Genomic DNA, 22937 nt, shown 5'->3' on the forward strand with positions numbered 1-22937 from the left:
TTTTTTTATTTTTTTATTTTTTTTCCTTTATTATTAAATACACAATCTGTACCTCGTGAGTACAACAAGAGTATTAGCTAAAATATAAAAAAACAAAATAACATGAATAACATGATAAAAGCAGCCACCCAGTGATGACACTTATAAATTGAGATTATACATTAAGTTTTCTCATGATCGTACGATATAAATAAATAATTACGTGCAACGTATAAAATATGTATTATTACATAACACTGTAGACGACCATCGCACCATTCGCGGTGGTATATCGTCGTCAAGATTTGTGATGACGTTTCCTACATTAAATGTTACATTATATACAGTTATGTTGTCATTTATCGATTTCACTGCAGTTCGATGCGGTTCGCACGGCAATCGTAGGAGATACGGATACCGCCAATAAGAGCGTTGGCTGGGGGGGGGGGGCTGTGAACGGATGGTTTTTGGGTATTGGCAGAATTGTCCCGTGCCAACATTGCCGTCTGCGTTTAGGTCATTAGCGTAGGAATTAGGATATTGATTCGGCAGCACAGCGACCAATATTATAGACCGTTATAACTTACATTGTATGGATAATAATGTAATATTACCCACTAGCAAACACGAAACATTCGCGGACGATATTGAAATATTATTAATTATTCATTCTAATAAATAAGACACGATGAGATTAATTATTATTTGTAGGACTATAGCTGGAATCACAGACTGTGTGCCTATATGTGGTAAATAGTAATATTACACACCAAATACGGTACGGCCGTGGTGTGTGCAACTTGTTTATAATATAACAGCTACTATAGGTATCTATTTATGTAAGACGTAAATAGGTACCTACACGGTTATCACGCATCGTGTCTACGAGCAACAAAAACCTACCCATACCAAATATTTCGGTTTCCACCGGCGCAGTGTTTCTGTTGTCGATTCAAATTTATTAATAGCTATTACATAATATTGTTGTATATTTTCCACGAAACACTACTGCAGTTGTATACATTAATAATTATACTATATACCGTAGAAAATCGTCGACGTGTGTTTACTGTACAATGTACATATATGTTGCGGCGAACCTCGTACGATTGATTAATCGAGAAATATATTATTATTGCGTTTCGTTAAAATATAATAATAATAACGATTTTAAAGCACAATGCGAATTCAACGAGTGTTTTCCTAATGGAAACATTATTATTGATATACATGTACACGCGTGTTTCCATTGACTTGAAATAATGATGTATTATTGTTTCTGGCTGTATGTAGAACAATATTACGCCTATTATTATCTATATGATATATATGTATTCAATAGGGTATACATTTTATATGTTATAACGATAACAACAAGTCGAAAAATTGATGACGTATACCTAACGTCTGATTTAAACACAAAAATCCAATTTCCAACGATTCTCTACGATTTTTCATATTTTGTATTTTATATTTAATGTTATTTTTTATACATTATAGAATATAATATTGTGTGTATGTGTATAAATTCGGCATTGCTCGCTGCAGCGATACTGTCGAAAAACGCGTTTATTCATTTTTTCTGTTCAGTTAAGCCACCCCTGTGGCCTGTGTATATTCAACTCGAGCGGTAAAAAAAAAAAAAACCAAATAACAAATCATAAATATATCTTTTTAACCAGCTCGAAATGAATTATTGCTATTCGCTACCGACACGCACCGTTCACGGTTTATGGTCACCAACAGCGAAATAAATGGCGCACAAAAGTGTATAAATATATGTGTATATATGAAACAATTTTTATATTTATTTTTTGTCCCTTATATGCGATGTGCGTATATTATATAATATATATATATATATGCGGGCATTGTTAGCAAGAATATATGTTTTTCGATCACTTTGTGTATGTGTCGTCAGATATCCGACCACAGTGTCAAACGATGCGGTTTTGAGTAAAATATATATTATTATCACCGAGAATATATTTTACAATATATACTCAATGGTATTATTTATTTATAGGAGAAAAAAATACCAGGAAAAACACGTCATACGCACGTCGATTTGTCATGTCTGCGGTCTATTGTACCTGAACATACCTACTCTTATTATCGTACACAACAGTACCAATGTATAATATTATATACTACGGCGGACTCTGGGTCTCGGAGTTTAATTGACCTGTCTGCGAATTCATGTAGTATCAATTTTATTTCTGACGCACTTGGGCGCTTCACCAAAATAGAGACAAGAATTGATGTGCCCATATTATATTATGGCCGTGCTCATTCTTCGTCAGTCTATAGAATCAGGAAAATGTATATAGTTTTTGATTTCACTCGTCGAATCCGTTCTATTTCTTGTGTAAAATCACTAAAATCTGAGATGAATTCTTTCAAATTTATTTTCACGTTTTATCTGCACTTACGCCCGTGTTAGTACCTAAGTAACTTTGTAGTGAATGCGCATTACGAAGTATATTTCAATAACAAATCATCAAATTTTCGGTAACCATACCACACGAACTGTAGGTCTCGCCGAAAATAAAATGACTATACATAGTAAATACGCCCGTCGTTGGTGGTTTAAGAATTGTAGGTATTTCATTTTTTTTTTCTTATTTCACTGATTGCGAATAAATGGTCCGGCGTCGTCGCCGTGAAAACCACCACTACTCCTCGGCGCCGCGTGCTAGTCGTCATTATCGTTCATCCGCCGCCGGGGAAAAAAATAATAAAAATAAAAGTCTTTTTTGCAGCAGTGTGCATGCGGTGATGGCAGCCGGAGACGGTGAACAGCTCATCTGGCGTCGCATTATCCGGCTGATAAAACCTCGTTTCTAGTGAATATATACAAAGTTGTGTGTCACGGGGGCGAGGATAAGATATATTATATATATATACATACTATATGGCCAGGGTATAAGGGAACACTGTTGATAATAATGGATACGTCGTCATCAGTGTCGCCAGTCGCTTGCAGCTTATATACGTACAGTGGGGTAGAGTATGTGTGTATATATATATTATATATATAATGTTTCTGTGCGATTGTGTGTGTGTGTGTGTGTGTGTGTGTGTGTGTGTGTGTGTTGGGCGAGTCGTAAAATTAAACGGAGAAGAGTCGGCTGCTGCTGCGCTCGCGTTATCGTTACTCGATCGCGCAGATATATTTTGGACCGGAAATCGTGGCTATAAAAATTTATGAGTTATATATATTCTCCACCGCGCGAAATTCGCCGCAGAGACACAAAGGCGATGACGGGCGGTGCTTTTATTTTCTTTTAGTTCCGCGCGACTCGTGAATTTTTACGCCCTTCCTGTACCAAATGCCACCCTCTCTCTCTCTCTCACTCGCCCCCTAGGATTCCAAAGATACTAAATAATATGTATTTATATAATATATATATATATATATATCGATAAGCCATCGTCGAGTGGAAGACTTAGATCCCGATCGTGTTGTATATATTAAATGCGTATATCCTCTGACTGGTATAGAACTATAATAATATTATTATCATAGAATAATACTGTGGATTTTTTTTTTTATATAAATCGGTAGTTCCGCCATCACCTCTTGAAAGCGCCAATCCCGAATAAACTTAAATATTATACTGAGTATGATTTCAAATTTTTTTGGGGTTTTCGCCGCTAAATCAAAAGCTGTAAGAATCCAATAAATTCATACCCATATAAAATACAATTTGTATTCAAATCTATGATATGACTGTATAGAGGTGATGCATAAGACTCATTTCGAATATATTTTAGGTACCTATAATATAACTCCGTCAAACCGGTCAATCACTTAAAATAAAATCAATTTATGTTTAAACCTTAAATAATAACACAACCCCATAGACCTGCTACTAATAGACAAGAAAAATTGCACACTGACCTTGGATACATAGAGGGCGCTTTTCCGTAACTGAGTCACTCAGGAGGGGGGGGGTGAATACGGTAAGATATACAGATAATTATATTTTCTCGTCGAGACAGCCTACATAACTGCAAAATGTTTGCACTCCTCTCGTAATGCCGTTGTTATGGACAGTTCTTGTATATAAGTTATATGGTCTATGAATAACCCTCATTACAGTATATGTTATAGCAAACATCAGTAACAAATAATAGGGATTTCAGTGTGGATACAAACTCTAGGGATTTTCTATCAAGCAAAACATACAGCCGACTCAGCACTCGTAATAAGTGTATAATAAACAGCACGTTTTCTACGCTGTCGAAGTCGTTAATATTCGAATTAAGTTAATATATATACACGCAGTGAAAGTGAATCCCAAATAGTCCAAATGGCTACAAATAATTACATTTCAAGTAAGTACGGTTATTAATTACGAAAAGTGCGCGTGTGTATATTTTTACACGGCGAGTGCAGTGAAGCCGTTTAACGAATTGCTCCGAATTCGGACAAACATCCGCGACCCACCAATCCTTCGAATTTGTCATCAACGTAAACTTGTGTGTTAAACTTACGCGGAAAATCCATTTATACTTCGATGATGCGCGTTCTACATGTTTGTATAACCGCTTTCATTAAACAACGTTCTAATCCCTTGTCGCCCCTTACTACCACAACGTTTACACATGCCTTTGCCTTCTCCGAATACCTTCTCCGCAAACTACGATTCCCTTACGTCGTACGTTGCTCATTCGATACACTTATAAGTACATAATATATATTATTCAATTATATCGTACATCTCGACGTTTAATTATACAATGTCTTTAACTAACCGGGAGCGTATGATTTCGTATACATATTATATAAAACATAAATTTGTAATTTTGATTTTAATCAAGTTCCAATTAAGTGCATAATATTATTGTGTGTATTTCCATAATAATATATACCTACCCACATACATATGAAGTTTGCCCAGTTTGTATACGCAAGTGCAAATACAATTTTTGTCGGATTTTTTCAACTCCTCAAAGAGAATTATATGATGCAAAGACAGCTTTTGATTTGATAGTTCATGTACCTATATCAAATTATAAATCAGTGGTTCTCAACCTGGGGGGGGGGCCTAGGGAGGCGTGACAAAATTTCAGCGGGGGAGGGGGGGGCTTGACAATTTTGAAAAAATTCACGAAAAATGAAAACATGCTGTTTCCTACGTCATGACTTACGGGTGTGAATCTTATAGTAGTGAGGAGGTGGGGCGTGAACTCATAAAATAGTTTGAAAATGGGCGTGGACCTCAAAAGGTTGAGAACCCATGTTATAAATTATAATATAGAATCAGAAAAGTCTGCGGATCATATAGTCTTTGTATTGCAATGGATATAAATCAGCCATACTAATAATGTATGGCCAAGCTCGATTAGAGGAATGCCTACCACAAATATTTCATTGTACGGACGGTTTAACAATCCTGATACTCACCCATCATAAAGGGTTAAAATTAAACAAAATTGAAATCGGAACGTTTCATGTTTTTACATTAATTCGAATCCAGTTAAAAGGCCATTTAATTTCGTGATACCAACAGTAAAAGTAAAAATTAAATATTATACGAGTTAAAATTATTATAGAACGTAACATTTTGAAACAATTCACGCTATAATAATACTACTTAATTTAGTAATCAACACTACACTCGTATTTTTGTTGAGACATTTAACTGTTAATGTACATAATCAAGTTTAAAAAAAAATGCTATATGCCTTACTTTCTGTTCGAACCTGTTCATTCAATAATTTGAATTGAACGGTTATTCGTATTCCCACATATGCATGAAATGTGCAGCATCTGCAGCAGTAGATATGTTTTATATGTTTACATACGAATTTTGATAGATTTCAGTCAATAGAAGTATATAAATACCTGTGTATTATATAAATTAAAATGAATATCACTTCTACGGCATGTGATAGGCACTTGTAACATGTGCTTTTTAATTTTGTTTGATCGTCGCCGTTTACGTAATGTAGCAATCGCGTAAAGCTTGTTACAAAAACAAAATTAAAGATTTATGGCCGGGGGGGAAATTCGTGTCGATCCTCGTCCCACTCGGCATTCCGCCGGACCCTTAGGAAAACGCCTAATCGTGTGTCTAACTCGGTCTTAAACGGAAATGTATTGTGTCCGGTCTGGTTTATAAATCAGCCATTTTAATCGCAAGCATAATACAATAAAAGTTTACATAATTATGTATTATACTGTCGTGCTTGAAGAAAAACTCTTTCAGGAACAACCCAGATCTCGGACAATTTGCAACTTACAGGCTACAGCAATAAAGATAAATCGGCGACACCGCGTCTCCTTGGACGGCGTTTAATATACGCGTGTGTCGCACCCGCGATTTAGTGAAATAAGGCACTTTGGGTCGTTTAAAATCGTGGGGTCGAAGCCTTAAGGTCGAAACGGTAAATCACTGTAGGTACCCGGGTGAGAAGAAGTTAAATAGAAGGAAAAGAAAAGGGGAAAATCGAGTGATTTATAGCCATCGTGTAAGTGAACGGACGCTCCCGTGCCGATCCACTCACATAATTTTAGAATTTTGGTAGGTATATTAAAACCACTATATAACCTATATACGTTTATTTATTTTTCAATTCTCTGCATAGAAATATTTCTTGTTTTCAATTTTTTTTTTTTTGACATCGTGGCCGAGTCTAGAAACAATAGGAATCACAATATCATAACATACAATAAGAATAATAATTTCGATTATATTGTTCATACATTTGGAGTACGTCACCAAGAAATGATATATTAGCACGATTTTATATGTTCGTTACCATAGACGTGATTTTGGAGTTGAATAAATGTTCAGTGTTAGGTCATGTATAACAATTAGTATTGTTGTTATAGCGCATACCTGAAATTAAATCATTTTAGTACTTTATGAGTGATGAAACGATACAATTTTATCGAACATATTTAATTGCGTTATGGCTGAACAATATTTTTGTAATTAAACTGTACGGATTTCAAAAAAAAAAAACCGATTTGTTTTCTCATCGCTGTCTAAGGTTTTGTTCCTAATTAAAATATAGTCCTCAGGACTTAAGTGAAAATAAAAGAATGCATTTGTAGTGTGTGTGGAGGTATTCTGCAAAGGGTTCCAATTAAAAAAATCTTTTAAAATATTTAATATAACAATATTTTTTAAACATTCTTTTCTTGTGTTTGTATTCTGGAGAAATTCAATATTTGTATATTTGCGACCACATTATATAATAATATATATATTGTATATTTTATTTTTATTATCACTGCGGGCTTCTTAAATTAATTTTCACAGTCATAAGGCTTTTGGAGATTACGTGGTTGGCCACGAGTAGGGATATGACATGAAGATAATTTTAATTTTATTCTACGACGTATAGGCAACACGACATGAACCATGGTCTATTTCAACTCCACCCAGAGATCATTTAGGACCAACTAAAAATACAACCGAGGCAGCGGGGTTACGTTGTAATATGTTGTGTGATAGGCTGGGTCGGGGATGGACTTAGGTTTTCACTGAAATTCTATAAAACTTCCCACTCGACAGCAAGAGAAAGTATAGGCCAATAGGGGTCGAATGCTTTGAACTTACGTGGCGAGTGCGTTTGTTTACCGTTATTTCATTTTTCCGGTTTCGATATTTAAAGAGTACCTAAAACATTATGTGTGCATAAAACATCATTAATTACAGTGTAACACGCGACCCTCCCAAGAGGTTATTAATTTTTATTTTCTTTGATGGGTTTCCGCAGTTTTACGATGGGTCGTGCCAAGGGGGTTTGTTAATTGATGTTGATTTTTGTTTCACATTTCCCCGGACTGATGGAAGCAATTAGAGCTTACGGAGAGAATAAATACGATATAATAATTATTTAACTTGTCACGAATTTCCATTGAAAATATTTACTGTGATAAAATCTAAATAAGCTACAATTCGTACTTCACTTTTGCTGATTGACTGTAATATATTAAACTGCAGTTTTTACTATAGGTATACATTATTATTTCAATATATCAAAGATTTTATCAAGACAGTAAGTAAACATTACGTAATTATTTAGTTAATTTTAATTAAAAAAAAATTTTTTAATTTTTATTCCTGCAGCTTAAACAATATGTTATTTACGCCTAAAAGTAGAAGTAGAAATATATTGTATTTTATGAAAACCCTCAAAAACCTATAAAATTATTTTTTACTTTGAATCGTTAACATATTTATGTGCATTAAACAAAATCGTATCTCACATACATAAAATAAAAATGGCCGCACTTATACCGTGTATGATTGTTATATTTTTAATACGTCCTCGGTATCTATACGTTATACCTTCATGATATTATATTTTATTGTCACTCTCGGGCTTCGGCTTGAGATTTATTTAGTAACGTATTTGATATATTTAAATAATTCTGAACAAAATGACATACTTGGAGGAAACCTGGTGTTATCCATAATTATATGACGGCAACCGCTATTGAGAGGTTAGACCAACCTCCGTTGTCTCGAGAACTTTAAGCTTGATAGATCGTACAAATCGCACTGTTTCTTGGCATCGCAGTGACTGCACTTAGATAATAATGTATTATTATTATTATTATTATATACTTTCGTACACAATACGTTACGCAGAGACAGCGGGAGAGTAGACACGCAGCATATCAGCCCACGCATTCCACCAAGAATTCAAACCTTCGCGATCTGATAAACCCCATATTATAACATTTGGAGCCCAGCCAAACGATTTTTGACAAGAACAAGATCCGCTGCCGACCTCAGTTTTTTTTACCGGAACTATCAGTCTACATTTTCATCAGTATTTGTTTTAGTTCTAAAACGTCGTCACATTACCACAGCACATATACGATTCAGACGTAATAAACGACTTTTTTTTTTTAAAATGAATTTAACCGATTAATCATATCGAATTCATCAAACATAGAATGTAAGGTACCATCAATGTAGGTAATATACCATTCAAGTTATGATTCGATTTAATAAGAAATAGTAAATATATAGTTAAATTTCATTCAGAGTTAGAGTGAGTTGTCCAACTTTATGAGATATAGTGGATTAAGCTTTTTTTAACGCTATGTATGAACTGATTTTAGTTGCTCCAACCCTATGATGTTAATAGGTTTTGTTATTATTCCATTTCCACAGTGGCCTAACAATCACAAGAACCAATTACAATGTAATGAGCAAATTAAAAATCGTTTACTGCGTTTCTTAAAAAAAATCATATTGTGTAACAATGTTCTGAACTTTTGTCGGTACCTATATGTATATAATATGACTTCATAGTTGTTTCCCGTAGACATTATAACAATAATATTCATCATTCGTATTTTACACGAACAACATTATTATTGTTATTGTCATTATTGACGGAACATAAATGTGGATATCAAACGAGACAAGTGTACCATAATATTAATACAAAACACAATAATTTCCGCCAATAAAACGGAAATTTATCACACTCCATGGTGCACACAACAAACTATTAAGTAGTAATAAGTAATAACTAATAATAATACACTGTCGCATAGAAAGTTACGATGGAGATTTTTGGGTTGATAACAATTAGTACAATTTAATTAAGCTACGCGAGAAGCGAATACAATGCGATTCGTATCACATTGCTTATTATTTTATCATAACAATATCATCTTGCAAGTCCATTCAATAAAAGTGCATATCACAAGAACATGTTAACAGTGTGGTTCGCAGTGTTGTCTTGTTCTAGCATTATTTGACTATTACAGGAAAAAGATAAACATTGTTTGCCGTTCTAAATAATTTAATATACCTACTTAATAGTGTTGCTGTTTAGTATTTGGTATTCCGAAGTATGTAGTTGGACATGGATTTTTGACCTAACTTATGTTTTTATAAATTATTTACCGCGTATACGCAATGGCTAGAGGAATTATGGCCCACTAAAGGACACGGCGATTTATTGTTTCAGACGATTGACAGGGCTAACATTTTGGACGACGCTATCTACCCCTCCACCGATCTGTAGCTATAAAGTCTATACGTTCCTTAAAAAATTAAATTAGATTAAATTTGTCGTGCATGTATATTTTCCTTTTTTGTCTTTTCTCTTCTCTCAGCCCATCATCCATCCTTCCTCCAGGATTTCATTATTCCAGAGCGACGAGGGTAAAATAATAATAATAATAATACGACTATAAGTGTGATAAGGAAGGGGTGGAGTCGTGGAGAGGAGCAGAGTTTCCACGGTCGTCAGAAGAACTGTCAACCGTTGTCAGAGACTCAGAGCACGGGTTTCCTGTCAGAGAATGTAAAGTGGAATAAAATCTATAACACCGGGAGAAGACGGTCCCGACGATGACGAATTCAATGAAACAATTATTATTATTATTATTTTAGTCAAAAATGTATTAAAGGAATACACCTGTGAAGTATGTTTTAATGGTGACAAGCTACGTGTCGGAAATTCCAATCAACATTTTTTTTTCCTTTTTTCATATATTTTGAAATTCGAACACCAAAGTAAAAATAATTAACACATAATATTATAGTATACTTTATACATTATTAAAAGCAATTTATGTGTTTGTTTTTTTCTTTTGAGATTTTCCAATTGAGATAAATTATTTTATAATATATGAGGTTATAGATTAACCATGGTCCGTGACGACTATTTAAGTTTAAAGCTCACGGACTCATTGTGCTTTGAAAGCGTTGTTTGATAGCTCTATGTTTCCCATACAAATTTGTTTAAAATGATGTTTTAAATAAAACATAAGAAGAGCTTTCGTGCTTGAACACTTTTACTTGAATTTATTGTTTCATTTCGGTCTCTCACATATCCCGTAACTTTTGATTGTTGGTAACCATTAAACTGTGAGATGGTGGGCATCTTGATAAGTAATCTGGTATAATGGTGTCACCGTTTATATGGTTATTAGTGTTGAAGTTATCTTGTTCGTTGTTTTGTTCTCTTCAGTGCAACGTGTGAAAATGGATGCAGGAAGCACATACGTTTGATACGGTTGCTCGATGGGTCTGTATGAACTTGGGGCTGTATGAATCAGATATACTACATCAGTTAATACATCTCAAGAGTATGATATTTTTCTCTTTGTATTGTGAAGAAATTTTACTGGAAGATATTATACTATACGTGATATTTCAAGTAACTTTCTATTAAGCTGCAGTTGCTTTCAGTTTTCGTTGTTTGTGTCACTTTTTGAATACTATGTGCTTATTGGGCCCCACTTTATTTTTGTCGATTTATTCAAGGTTTAAAAAATGAAATTCATAATTGACGGTTGTGCTTTCGATTTGGAGTATGGTATATATTATACTATTATACTCTGTCCCAATCGTAATATACTATATACAGGTACTTTTGAAGTAACAATATGGTATTATTACGTTTTTATTAATGTTTGTTTTGTCTGTCATGGTAGACAGGCTTTTAGCTTATACGATTATTAAAATGGATTTACTGTACCGTTGATAGTTTCCATAAATATTTGTAAAGTTCTTAATTTGTTTCATTTTAATAAATATTATATTATTATATATTATTTCATAATCATATTTTGAATTGTTGCATACTTTGAAAATGTATCATGGTAAATATCCAGGTAATAATATAATATACTAACACCATAAATGAATTTATTATATATCTGTTAAAAAGCCATATATGTTTATCGATTTTCGCTTTGTTAGTGGATTGGAATAAATCGCTTACTTTACGGTTATTAATTTATTGCATTAAGCATATTGTGTTTTGACCTGTCAGCACCTTAGCCCTATCACATAAATAATTGGAAGCACTCTCGGGAACAAATCGCCAACAACATTTAACTCAATGTGTACTTCCTTTTGACACATTGATCGGCAGTCACGAGAGACTAAGTTTAGTTCTTGGTTAAGTTGATTTCACGCATCGTGAATTTTAGCAAAATGGCGAATGCAAAATATAATATGTTTGATGTTTAGTAATAAATTATGGTCCAAATTTAAAACATCTACATTCAAATAACCGTTGGCGCATATATCGCTAAAAATTGTTACCATTCGATTATTTTAAGTGTTTCTAAATTCGAATTGAAGTTTAAACATATTTCTAATTTCCTTAAAACCTACCGATATTAGTACGAAAATTGCTTAGCCAGCTGTGAGAGCTTGTCGAAAGACTTTCTGATGAATTACCTCAGAGCAACATCTTGTAAAACCAATCTGTCAATGACTTATATATTTGTTGTTAATTAAAAACATACGAATTATTCTTTACTACTTAATCAATAAATTAATAATACAAATAAAATGTAGTATGTTTTCCCTAAAAAAATATAATCTTTTTCACTTAAGAAATTATTCAAACATGCAAACATCGTAGTTGCATATCTATAATTTATATACAAAATATAAGAAATATATTAATACAATATATATACACAAAATATGTCTGCATACAATTTGAACGAGAGACGAAATTATACGTATGCCGACAATACAAATAGGTATTTTTATAAAATGTTTAGACATTCAATTTGTAACAATACGGTTAGAAGAATAGTCGTCGAAAAATTTAGTAAAGGTCAGGAAAAAATCATCATATTGTTATTGATTAAAAAAAAGCACTGCACATAGGTATTATAGATGAATCCTCTAATGTCGTGGGTTTCGCGGATTTCGCCACCAAAATCAGGTAATGCACACACTTTATTAAGACCTAATTTAAATGCGTGTGAAGGGAGAAGATTACGCCCGAAACATAATCTAGTAAATCTATCGGTTATGTCTGTGCTTAAAGGTAACACGGTTTGGTGGGCACAAGGAAGGGAGGTATAACTGCAGCTGTCTGAATACATTTGCATGCGAAATCGGCTGCAGGTCGAAACTATTTGATTCCTAAAACGTATACCGCGTATAATGAGTGACTCGGTATAATAATAGTTATAGTAGGCCCGAGGTTGGTTTACGTTTACAGACAGCGTGGTTGTCCGGGCATCCAAAAAAACTGGGTGGAGAAATTGACCCCGGAACCGGGAGACCTAAACAGTTATCGGTTGAATAGAATATGGCTTATACACATTCCCATCAGATGTATATTGTATATTCGAAATATAGCATATTATTATTATTATAACCGTCCGTGATGCGACTATAATAATGCATTTATTGTGTTTTTTCAACTTTTGATTGGTTTGGTATAGATTATATAGTTACATAAAGTGTTAGTAAATATTTGATTTGTTTCTCTGTTTTTGAAGAATGATTCAATGATTCAATTTTATGACATATTAAATTTACCATCTATATATGTATGAACTTATAAATTATGAATTTATTATAGGCTATAGCTGCAAAAAAGCTATAACGCAGTATTGATATTCACATCTGTCAAATCTATAATCAGCTTACATAATATCATCAGAATAATAATTAACATACATAGTAGAAAATGATTTCAACTATACCTAATGTAGTGAATCGTTTTAATTTGTAATTAAGGATAAAGTATAAACAACTATTATCGTATAATATCTTTGCAGGCATATTTATCTCTAAAACATAGTTAAGTATTTACACTGATTTGCGATAAATATAATAATAGGTATGGCGAATTCTATAAATTGATTTTCGTCCAGTAACCAATATTAACAAGTAAATGCATAATATTTGTAAATGATATACTTAAATTTTGTATTATAACTTTCATTCAAATAAATCTACACCGCTGAATCACGTGAATAACGCATTTATATTGTGTACAGTAAATATATATATGGACTTAACTTAATGTATACGATATTTTACCCATTTGAACGTCCGTCCTTTCTGTGCCTACATAAATTTGCGAATTGGCCGAGCGTGAGGATCGTCGAAAGTTTCGATTGTTTTAATTTTAAAGCGAAAGTACCAACCACTGTCAGGCCAACTACACCTCAGTTAAATTTAATTCTGAAATCATTAGGAACGTCATATTATAGATTCATAACGAAGTATCGTATACACGTGCAGTTTTCATGTATACAGGATGTAATAGCAATTATTTATAATTTATAAGCTTTGCAACATGCAATAATACTAATAACTTTTGTTTTAATCAATATTTTAACTTTTGGGTTTCTTAAAATGATGATAATAATATAGTATTAAGAAAAGTTTTTTTTAAAATATTCATTAGAATAAAAGTTGTCATACTTAGTAGGTAGTTATATAGTTAGTTGTATTTGTTAATACTTTCTATATTACACCCTGTATGATATTTACAATTTACATGTATTAAGTATGTTAAGTGGTTTTCCTTGGATTTCATGCAACTTGATAAAATCGTTGTGTATGTTGTGCTTATTAGTTGTGTATATACATGCGTATATAATAGAAGTATATATACTTACTACGCAGAAACGATAGGTCATTTGAAGTTTATTATTTTAATGGTCTAGTCGATTTACCTCTCGTAATTGTTGTCGAATAATACTTCTCACACGGAAAACTGTAGTATATACACATATAAATATCGATGAGCATCTCGTATCGGTTTTGTGTTTTTCGTACTCGTCGGCAAATGTCGAACCGTCGAAACGCCTAAAAGTAATGTGAGCTAAATAAAAGAAGACGATTGCGCTACCAATCTATATCACGTATTCACGTTCCTCCCACTTTCGGATGTTCAACGACTAAAAAAAAAATAATCCATTTACTATAACTATGCACTTTCGAATTTATACCTTTCAAATCCATATGTATACCACGGTACACAGCTGTCTCAATAATACCATATTGCTCGAACTCATTCGCTTTGGTTCGAATACTGTTATTATTGTCGATCTTACAAATATTGCCTTGACCACCGTGGCTGATATTTTATGTGGATTGCAGGTACACCGTGTGAATATATCGTATAATAATAATATAAGCAATGAAAAAGATGCATTTTCCATCTCATTACTTATAATATTATTATTGTTGTGTAATATATCATCAACGACCGTTATTGGAACCGAAAATTTCTTGCATACGGTGTATCCTTATAGTACACATTTGGCGTATTATGACCTATTATAATTATGATGTATTAAATTGTACTCTCTGTGTCACTTGCCATTTCTGGCACATCGTTCAGCTCGAGTATTATAATCTGTATTAATAATTATTGTGCTCATACCGCAGAGAATCTTTGATTTCCGATGACGCGTCTGCCACTTTCTATAATAATATGTACCCTGAGCGCGTATACAGTGTATAAGTAAGGTTGAAATTCCGGAAAATATCGATTTCCGGTCCACTGTGGGTGGCAAGGGTCGTATTTTTTCGTTCGTAAAATCGCGCAACCCCGCAGAACCAATCGGATTTTATATATTTAATTAAATACCGGATGCTGCGTGGACGTAAAAAATAACCTTTATAACCCGCGGAATCCGGGACGAGCGAGTTAAAAAATAAAATAAAACCCACCTATATATACGCACAATATAAGAGACAATAGACGCATAATTTTCAACGTCGACGACGAAAGTGATTTTATAGTGTCGACGCGACAGGAGCTATTATTTTGGGCACATAACATAAAATCACATAGGTAGTCAGTATCACTTTAATCATATTTTCTTTTGCTATGCGAAAACTATACATGCATTGTACTTTGAGCATAATGTATTAAATTGTATAATATAAATATATAGTGGGTATGTTGTATGGTTTGAACCGTTTTGGCCTTTTTCTAAACGTCTAACATACGATAATTACAGCAGTGTATACTCACATAACGTTAAAAAACTGGATTGACCCATATTATATTACTTTAATTGTATTACTTGTAAAATGGATTTTAAACTTACAGCCTATTATTTATCTGGTCAACTTAATGTCATATTTTATCATACACTATACATTATCATGAAGGTGCCTACACTTTGTCTAATCATTTCAGAAACAACAAGTCAATAAAACAATATAATATTGTAATATACAATATTGACTTGTATAGTATTGCATTTCGCAATACACCCGGATTTTATTACCTGCACAAGGTATGCAATTGTTATTTAATAATCTCATATAAATTGTCAAATACTTGAAGGAACAGTATTTATACTATTATACTCTGATGCAAACATTAAAAAACCTTTACTTTCAAAATCAATTTTTTGTCGTTAATAAAACCAGAACTTGAGAAATGCTTTTCTATAAGGCATTTTATATCTAATTAAAATTTACAATGTTTCTAATATATTTATTTTTATATGAAAAGTTAAATAATTGTTAAAACCAGTTAAGTAAATTGGACTCCGCGAACCAAATTCCCTACATTTTGTCTTGGACGGGTAATTATTTATAAAAGTTTAAATATACGCAGTACACACTCTACCAAAGTTATAGTATTTTGTTTGGTAGCAAAAACTTAAAACGAAATTTTAAGGCAGGGGCCAAAGGTCTATATCGTTATAAATAGCATTCTAAAGCCATTTTTCTAGATTACTGTCTTCCGAGATTACCTTGCAATCGAAAACAATCGTAAGTTTTCTGGCGCCCATTTGTGTCTAAAGACAACATATATATATAAGTATTATATTATATACGTATCACGTTGTATGCACTAACTTTTTGATAGCATATAGTATATTCGTACATAGGTACATCATATACAAACAATAAATTAAAAAATATTTTTTATTATACAACCAGTGTTTTTCGGTGAATATAATTTCGGTTGATTTAATATAAATATAAAATTAATTATGTTGATCAATTCCTAAAACACAAATGATTTCCATTAAACCGAGAACGAAAAAACAAAACAAAAAAAAAAATCGAAAAAATAACAATGGCTCGTCTGTTGATTATGCAGGAGCTTGGGTAATATTATTCAAATACAATGACAAAAGAAAAGTTATTAAAACAAAATTGTCCAACAAGCCTTTTTTCCCCATTGATTATATTTTAATATTAAGGGCTTTTAATTTTTTTCCTGGTTCTATTTTACACCAACATTATTACTCGGAAAGATCAGTCAGTGTAACATATGCATAATACGTCATATAATATTATATACATACATTATGTTTGTATTATTATAATTCACTTTATAGTACAATAAAGTATTAATAATACATTTTTCTCGAAACATTAAAATATAAATAACTTTAAAAAAACAAATTGTGTCAAGTTAGAATAACACCAAGCCATAATACATTTTTCACGATAATATTTGTGGTGAAACATTATAATAAATTCTGTAGGTATTGTATACCTAGCGTTATGACACTTCAAATTCGCACACGTCGTGACGTTATAGGAACTCTTTCGAAACTATGTTTTCCCCAATATAAATTAAAAACTATAAGAGTCTGAATTAATTTAATATAGTAACAATTGTATAAGATTACAATAACGTCTTTTCACAAACAGTTTAGTCGTCAAATTTATCGCACTTTTTTTAGTCGTGATAAAAAATAACTAGGACTATAACTATATTATTGTGCATGTGTTTGATACAGGTAACGTTATAACGTACTTAACCACTTATTTTCTGTTTCAGGCGAGCTCATCTCAGAAACTGTTTAGAAAAACTGAAAGAAATGGTTCCGCTGGGTCACGAATCGTCCCGACACACGACTCTGGGCTTGCTGACTAAAGCCAAGCGGTTCATAAAGGTAATACATTTATATAATTGCCAGTTCTGCGGTCACTATCTAGGGACATAGTTTTCGGTGGGAAATTATAAACCCTTTCGCCATTAATAGGTATCTTGTGGATATAATATGCTTGAGAACTATATAGCTGCAGGATCGCTCAAAGGATTATTAAGTACTTTTGAGAAAACTGCGTGGTGACCACATCAAATGGGCTCGCATGTATAATCAACGGCGGCCAATAATTATCGTATTCCTCGATGTAATGATAAAGGGTTAATCTGTACTCTGCGCAGATTGCAGTACCCATGGACGAGGGGTTGGGGTAATGGAACGGCTAGGGGCAAACAAGAGTCGGCGGTATGAAGGGATACGATGAATATCTATTCGCGAGCTCGTGTGTGTGTGTGTGTGTGTGTGTGTGTGTGTGTGTGTGTGTGTGTGTGTGTGTGTGTGTGTGTATGTGTGTGTACTTATATAGGGATTAAGCGTAATAACTATGGATTTAATCTAGGCTATTGGGTTTTTCGAGGGAGCGTTTTGAGAGTAGCAGTGTTTGTATGTGTGTTTATAGGAACTACAGTTTTAATGAAACTGGATGCTGTTTTTGGTTTATACTATGCTACCGACTTTTACACATATTATAATATTTAGGTACGCAATACTCAGCTGTTATTATTTATACACAAAGAAACCAAACGCTTTTCTGTTAGCAAAGAAAGATAACTGTAAATAGATATTATAAAAATATGATAGTAGTATAGAACCATAGGATGTTAAACTCATATCATGCATGTACGTGGTCAATGATGTTCATGTTGAAATTAAAACGTCCTCCGAACCCATTATAATGGATATATATATATGTATAACAGTATTATATACACACACTACTTAAGTAGCACATCAAATCTCAAAGATTTAATTTATTGATGGTTTTTAAGTCGGTAGGTATTTAAGAATTCCGAAAATCATATTTTGAATAACTGCATTATTGAATAAAAAAAGGGATGAACATGCTTGGTGAATCATCCTCGCACATTGGAGCCTATAAGAAATGTTTAATCATACTATTGTTTAATTGCGCTGTCACTTGTGTAGTAGATGAAAAAAAACAATTCGAATTTATTTTATCCCTGTAAAGTGTTGCACTCCAGATGCTTTAAATTAAATCACGTTGGAGTTAGTTTTTTTGTTTTTCAATGTTCCAGACATAATTGAATAAAAATAGTAACGTTAATGTTTGTTGCTTTTTTTCTCTTATTTGATTCATAATATATTCTTGAAGGTATATTTAATATATACTATATTTAGCACCATACTATTTCACGACTCGGGTCTTCGACCGACCAAACAGAGCCCCTAAATTTATTAAGCTCTGAAAAAAAAACAGATATATTTTTTATTACTCACTGCAAAATCATTACATACGATTTGGTTTCACCCCATTAGGCTCTCCATCCACCGACAATCCAAAGTTCATTATTTCGTGTTGGTTAAAAGTTGGCAGTCTTTATATTATAGAGCTAAGACGGAGGACCAAAGCGCTTGAAGATACTTAGTAGGGGTGGGTATTTTTAAAGGTAATTTAAATTGTTTCCACAGACCGCAATCGTAGTGAATTATGATGAAAGTTGAAACCAAAATAAATTCTAAATTATTACATATTGACCAAACTTAAAAATATTCGATATTATCGCTGAAATTTTATGTTTGGTCTTTAAAACTGCACCGCTTCTTGTTTAGTCAATAAAAAGTACAAACCTGAAACCAGTACACTTTATATCACTCGGAAGAATATGAAATTGTATTAATTTCACGTATCTGACTAATACGACATGTGGACCGCGTGCATTTAGAATAATTAAATCCTAACGAAAAATCAACTTCATTGTGATTGAATTTATTTATTTTAATTAATAACAGCAAAATATAAATCGTAATTATTGCATAGTAATCCCAGATTTTCCATTTTCATATAGTGATTTCACGACGTGATTATACGAGCATATTTAACTTATAAAATTGCAGGAGTGGGTTTCGTGAATAATTCAAGACTAATGGTTTTTTTTTATATTGCACGCTATATATAGCCCACGTCCCCAAATAATAATTATTACAATGAATAAAATGTCACTTATTCCCCTCGCAGTTATCGACGTGACGTCATGGTAACCCTGTGTGTTTTTTTTATTATTATTTTTATTCATTCGAGCAGTCTAATTGTATACAACGTTGAACAAATAACTGGTAACTACGTGTCGAATAATTATTGTGTGACCCTAAGTCTAAGGACATACATTGAATGATATTTCTAGGTGATAAGAGAAAAGCTTTTACTGTCTCGTATGTAGCACCTTTAACCCGACTATACGGATGTGCTTTTAAAGGTGACAGTTTTGATGTTGTGTCGAATCTAAAGTGTCATTTTTTTCATTCTTTTTCTCCAGAAAGTAGTTCTACGAAAATAAATTCTTGAAAACGTCCTATAAATATATATAATATAAATTGACATTTCACTATTATTATTATTATTATTATATTTATTCTTTATTTTGTTTCTTTTTGTCCTTTTTGAGGGCATTGTCCATTATTTTGATTGCTAAAAAACCTGAAACAACTCATTGGGAAACAGTATTGTTGATACCTATTTTATAAATATATAATAATGTCTCTAAAATATGTACTTTATAAAAATATCTTTCTGTCTTCTTATACTTAACCTCTGACAATAAAATAAAATAAAAATTTTGTTTTCTCTACGAAATTCCGATCATAATGGGATTGCAGACTTATAAGTTATAAATATGGGTGTATATAATTATATGAACATATATTAAGTAACTTAGGGATATTATTTCAGTCCGATACATTTGAATATTCAATTTCAGCACAACACATTCTCCTTGGGTCATTAAATTATTCTGTGCACAGAAATTGAGTTGAATTTAATATCGGTTCGCATCTCACATGTATTGTCTTATAAATAAGAGTTAGGTATATTGTCTATATTATATGAACAAAATTTTGTTAAAAGGGACCTATGTGCATTATTTTACAACTTTTCAATAGAAGCAAAATGTATTTTTATCTTAATTTATTCTTCAATCAATGCGACCAATAGTAGAAATAAAACAATAGCTATATCAGATACAAATAAAAAACCATACATTTTCATTAAAAGTATAAAAATACAAATTTTGTGGTTTTATTGTGTCAAGATAATATTAGAGATATAAAATAATATGTGATAATAATATTAACGACAAAATTTGGCATCGTAGTTATTTATTAAAAGCTCCAGGCATTTCTTAAAAATTACTTATCTTTGGACCGTGTACTGATTAATATATTATAAATATTAAAAAAATGTTTTAACAAACATTATGCTACCTTACATCACAAAACGACGTGTTTCCATATTAACATAAATAATACACAATAAAACTTATTTTGCTAAAATTTGTGAATAATATTAAGTCACTTTTAACCAATTTCCTTTCATATACATAAATGTTATGTTATGTTAAAGGTATTATATCATATTGTGCGATTTTAAAACCCACTCTATGTTGCATTAGTGACCAGGACTCGTAAATACTGACAACCCTAATAAATATAAATAAAATATTCGGTGCAGCACACGTACATTCTATTATAGTGTGGTTGGTTCGTTAAAATTAGTCAATTAAGGTTTGTTTTAAATATTTTTTTTACGATTCCGGCCCATTTCAATATCATTAATTGCGATATATTTTAATGTATACCTAGGTACTACCATTCTACTTGCCTATTTGAACACGTACGACACTATCACAAAACATTAATCTATTTATTTATTTATTTGGGGTTTTTTTTCTGCTTTTTCCCTATATTCATTACAGCGCTGACTGTATACTCGGGGTTTTCCATCCAAATTAATTGAACGACAATTTGTCAACAACCCGAATATTGCTCGTGAATTATTCATCACCAGATATACACATAATATATTATAATATACGCATAATTAGAGCGTGGCTTGTATTATTATTATGAATATAACACGCGAGTATATAGCGGTCCTCACAGGTAGGTAGTGCTGGTTAGGTGTTGTTTTGCGAAAGCGCTCACGCACAAGTCGCACACATGTAATCACGCACAAACATTTTACATCGAAATAGCTAGTCGTTTTATATTTTTGCGAAAGGTCGTAGTCGAAGCTACGCACACACATGGGAACTATACAAGTATACAATAATATCGGGACCGCGATTTTTTAATTACTCCACTGGCGGGAAGTCGAGACCTTCGCTCCACTTTATATAAAGTACGAACAAAAATATATTAATATAAGACACATTATACGTATGCAGTAGTCATATAATTATACCTATATAGATATACATTGATGGCGCGCGCGTGTACTTCATATGCATCCCGAGGATTAATAATATTGTTTGCTGCTCGGCAGAGTTGTGTCAATAGGGATGGAAGTGGCGGTGGCTATAAGGGTTAGGCGTCGCCCTTATATTTATATAATATACACGTTTTGCCTGAACAAGAAACATACGCGTGGCATCAATCATCAGGGTCGTGGAGGTTACACTAGGGTTGTGTAGGCACGATATAGCAATCCAAACAGTCGAAGCGCGGCGCGCATGGGTCGTATATATAATATCGTGTATATATTACGTACACGGATCATATTTTTTATCGTGAAAAATGTATTAAATTATGTCTTTAAATGTTTAAAAAAAAAATTAAAGTTCGATGGCATAGTGCTTGGCTATAGGGTAAAACAAAAATATCACTGTATAATATACCTATATCATCATGTCCTTATTGCGCGCCAGAGAGGTAGAAACTCGAAAAAACCGAACGTGCTTTTACCCCACGTATAAGCATTTGCATACTAATTATTATAATGTGTATTATAATATTATATTATTATGATGTCGAAGTGTACGCATATACTTTATAGTGTCACGTCACATGACGTGCGTGGCGAACGGTCCGTGACCAGATATAAAAAAATTAATTCGGTCATAAATCAAAAAAATTTATATTTTTTGTGTGTGATTTTTACACAATTTATATGTGTAAATCCGCTTAACGTCATCAATAATACATAATTATATTCACATTTCACACACGATGCACTCATCAGAATGATCCGATATTCAATTTCTAGCTAATTTGACCATCTCGATTAAGGATATCGTATTTTTTATTCAATAGATTAATATTCCATTGATTTCAATTAGAACATCGCAATAAGATGTATGATAATATTGTATATTCTATAATCATCGGAGGGTGGTCAAAACTAGTTTCGGGAAACTTATTCGCATCTATTGATATT

At 32.5% G+C, this 22937-nt stretch overlaps 1 protein-coding gene across 2 annotated transcripts in view; it reads left to right on the forward strand.

Annotated features, from left to right (window-relative positions):
• The window catches only part of LOC111042878 (max dimerization protein 1-like), a 170292-nt gene that overhangs the window by 113866 nt on the left and 33489 nt on the right, over positions 1–22937 (forward strand). For both annotated transcript variants that reach the window (XM_022327593.1, XM_022327594.1), the window contains one exon: positions 17500–17614. In XM_022327593.1, the coding sequence (XP_022183285.1) occupies positions 17500–17614 (115 nt within the window). The remainder of the gene's footprint in view (positions 1–17499; positions 17615–22937) is intronic.

This window comes from Myzus persicae, unplaced genomic scaffold, assembly GCF_001856785.1.
Source record: "Myzus persicae strain clone G006 unplaced genomic scaffold, MPER_G0061.0, whole genome shotgun sequence".
NCBI lineage: Eukaryota > Metazoa > Arthropoda > Insecta > Hemiptera > Aphididae > Myzus > Myzus persicae.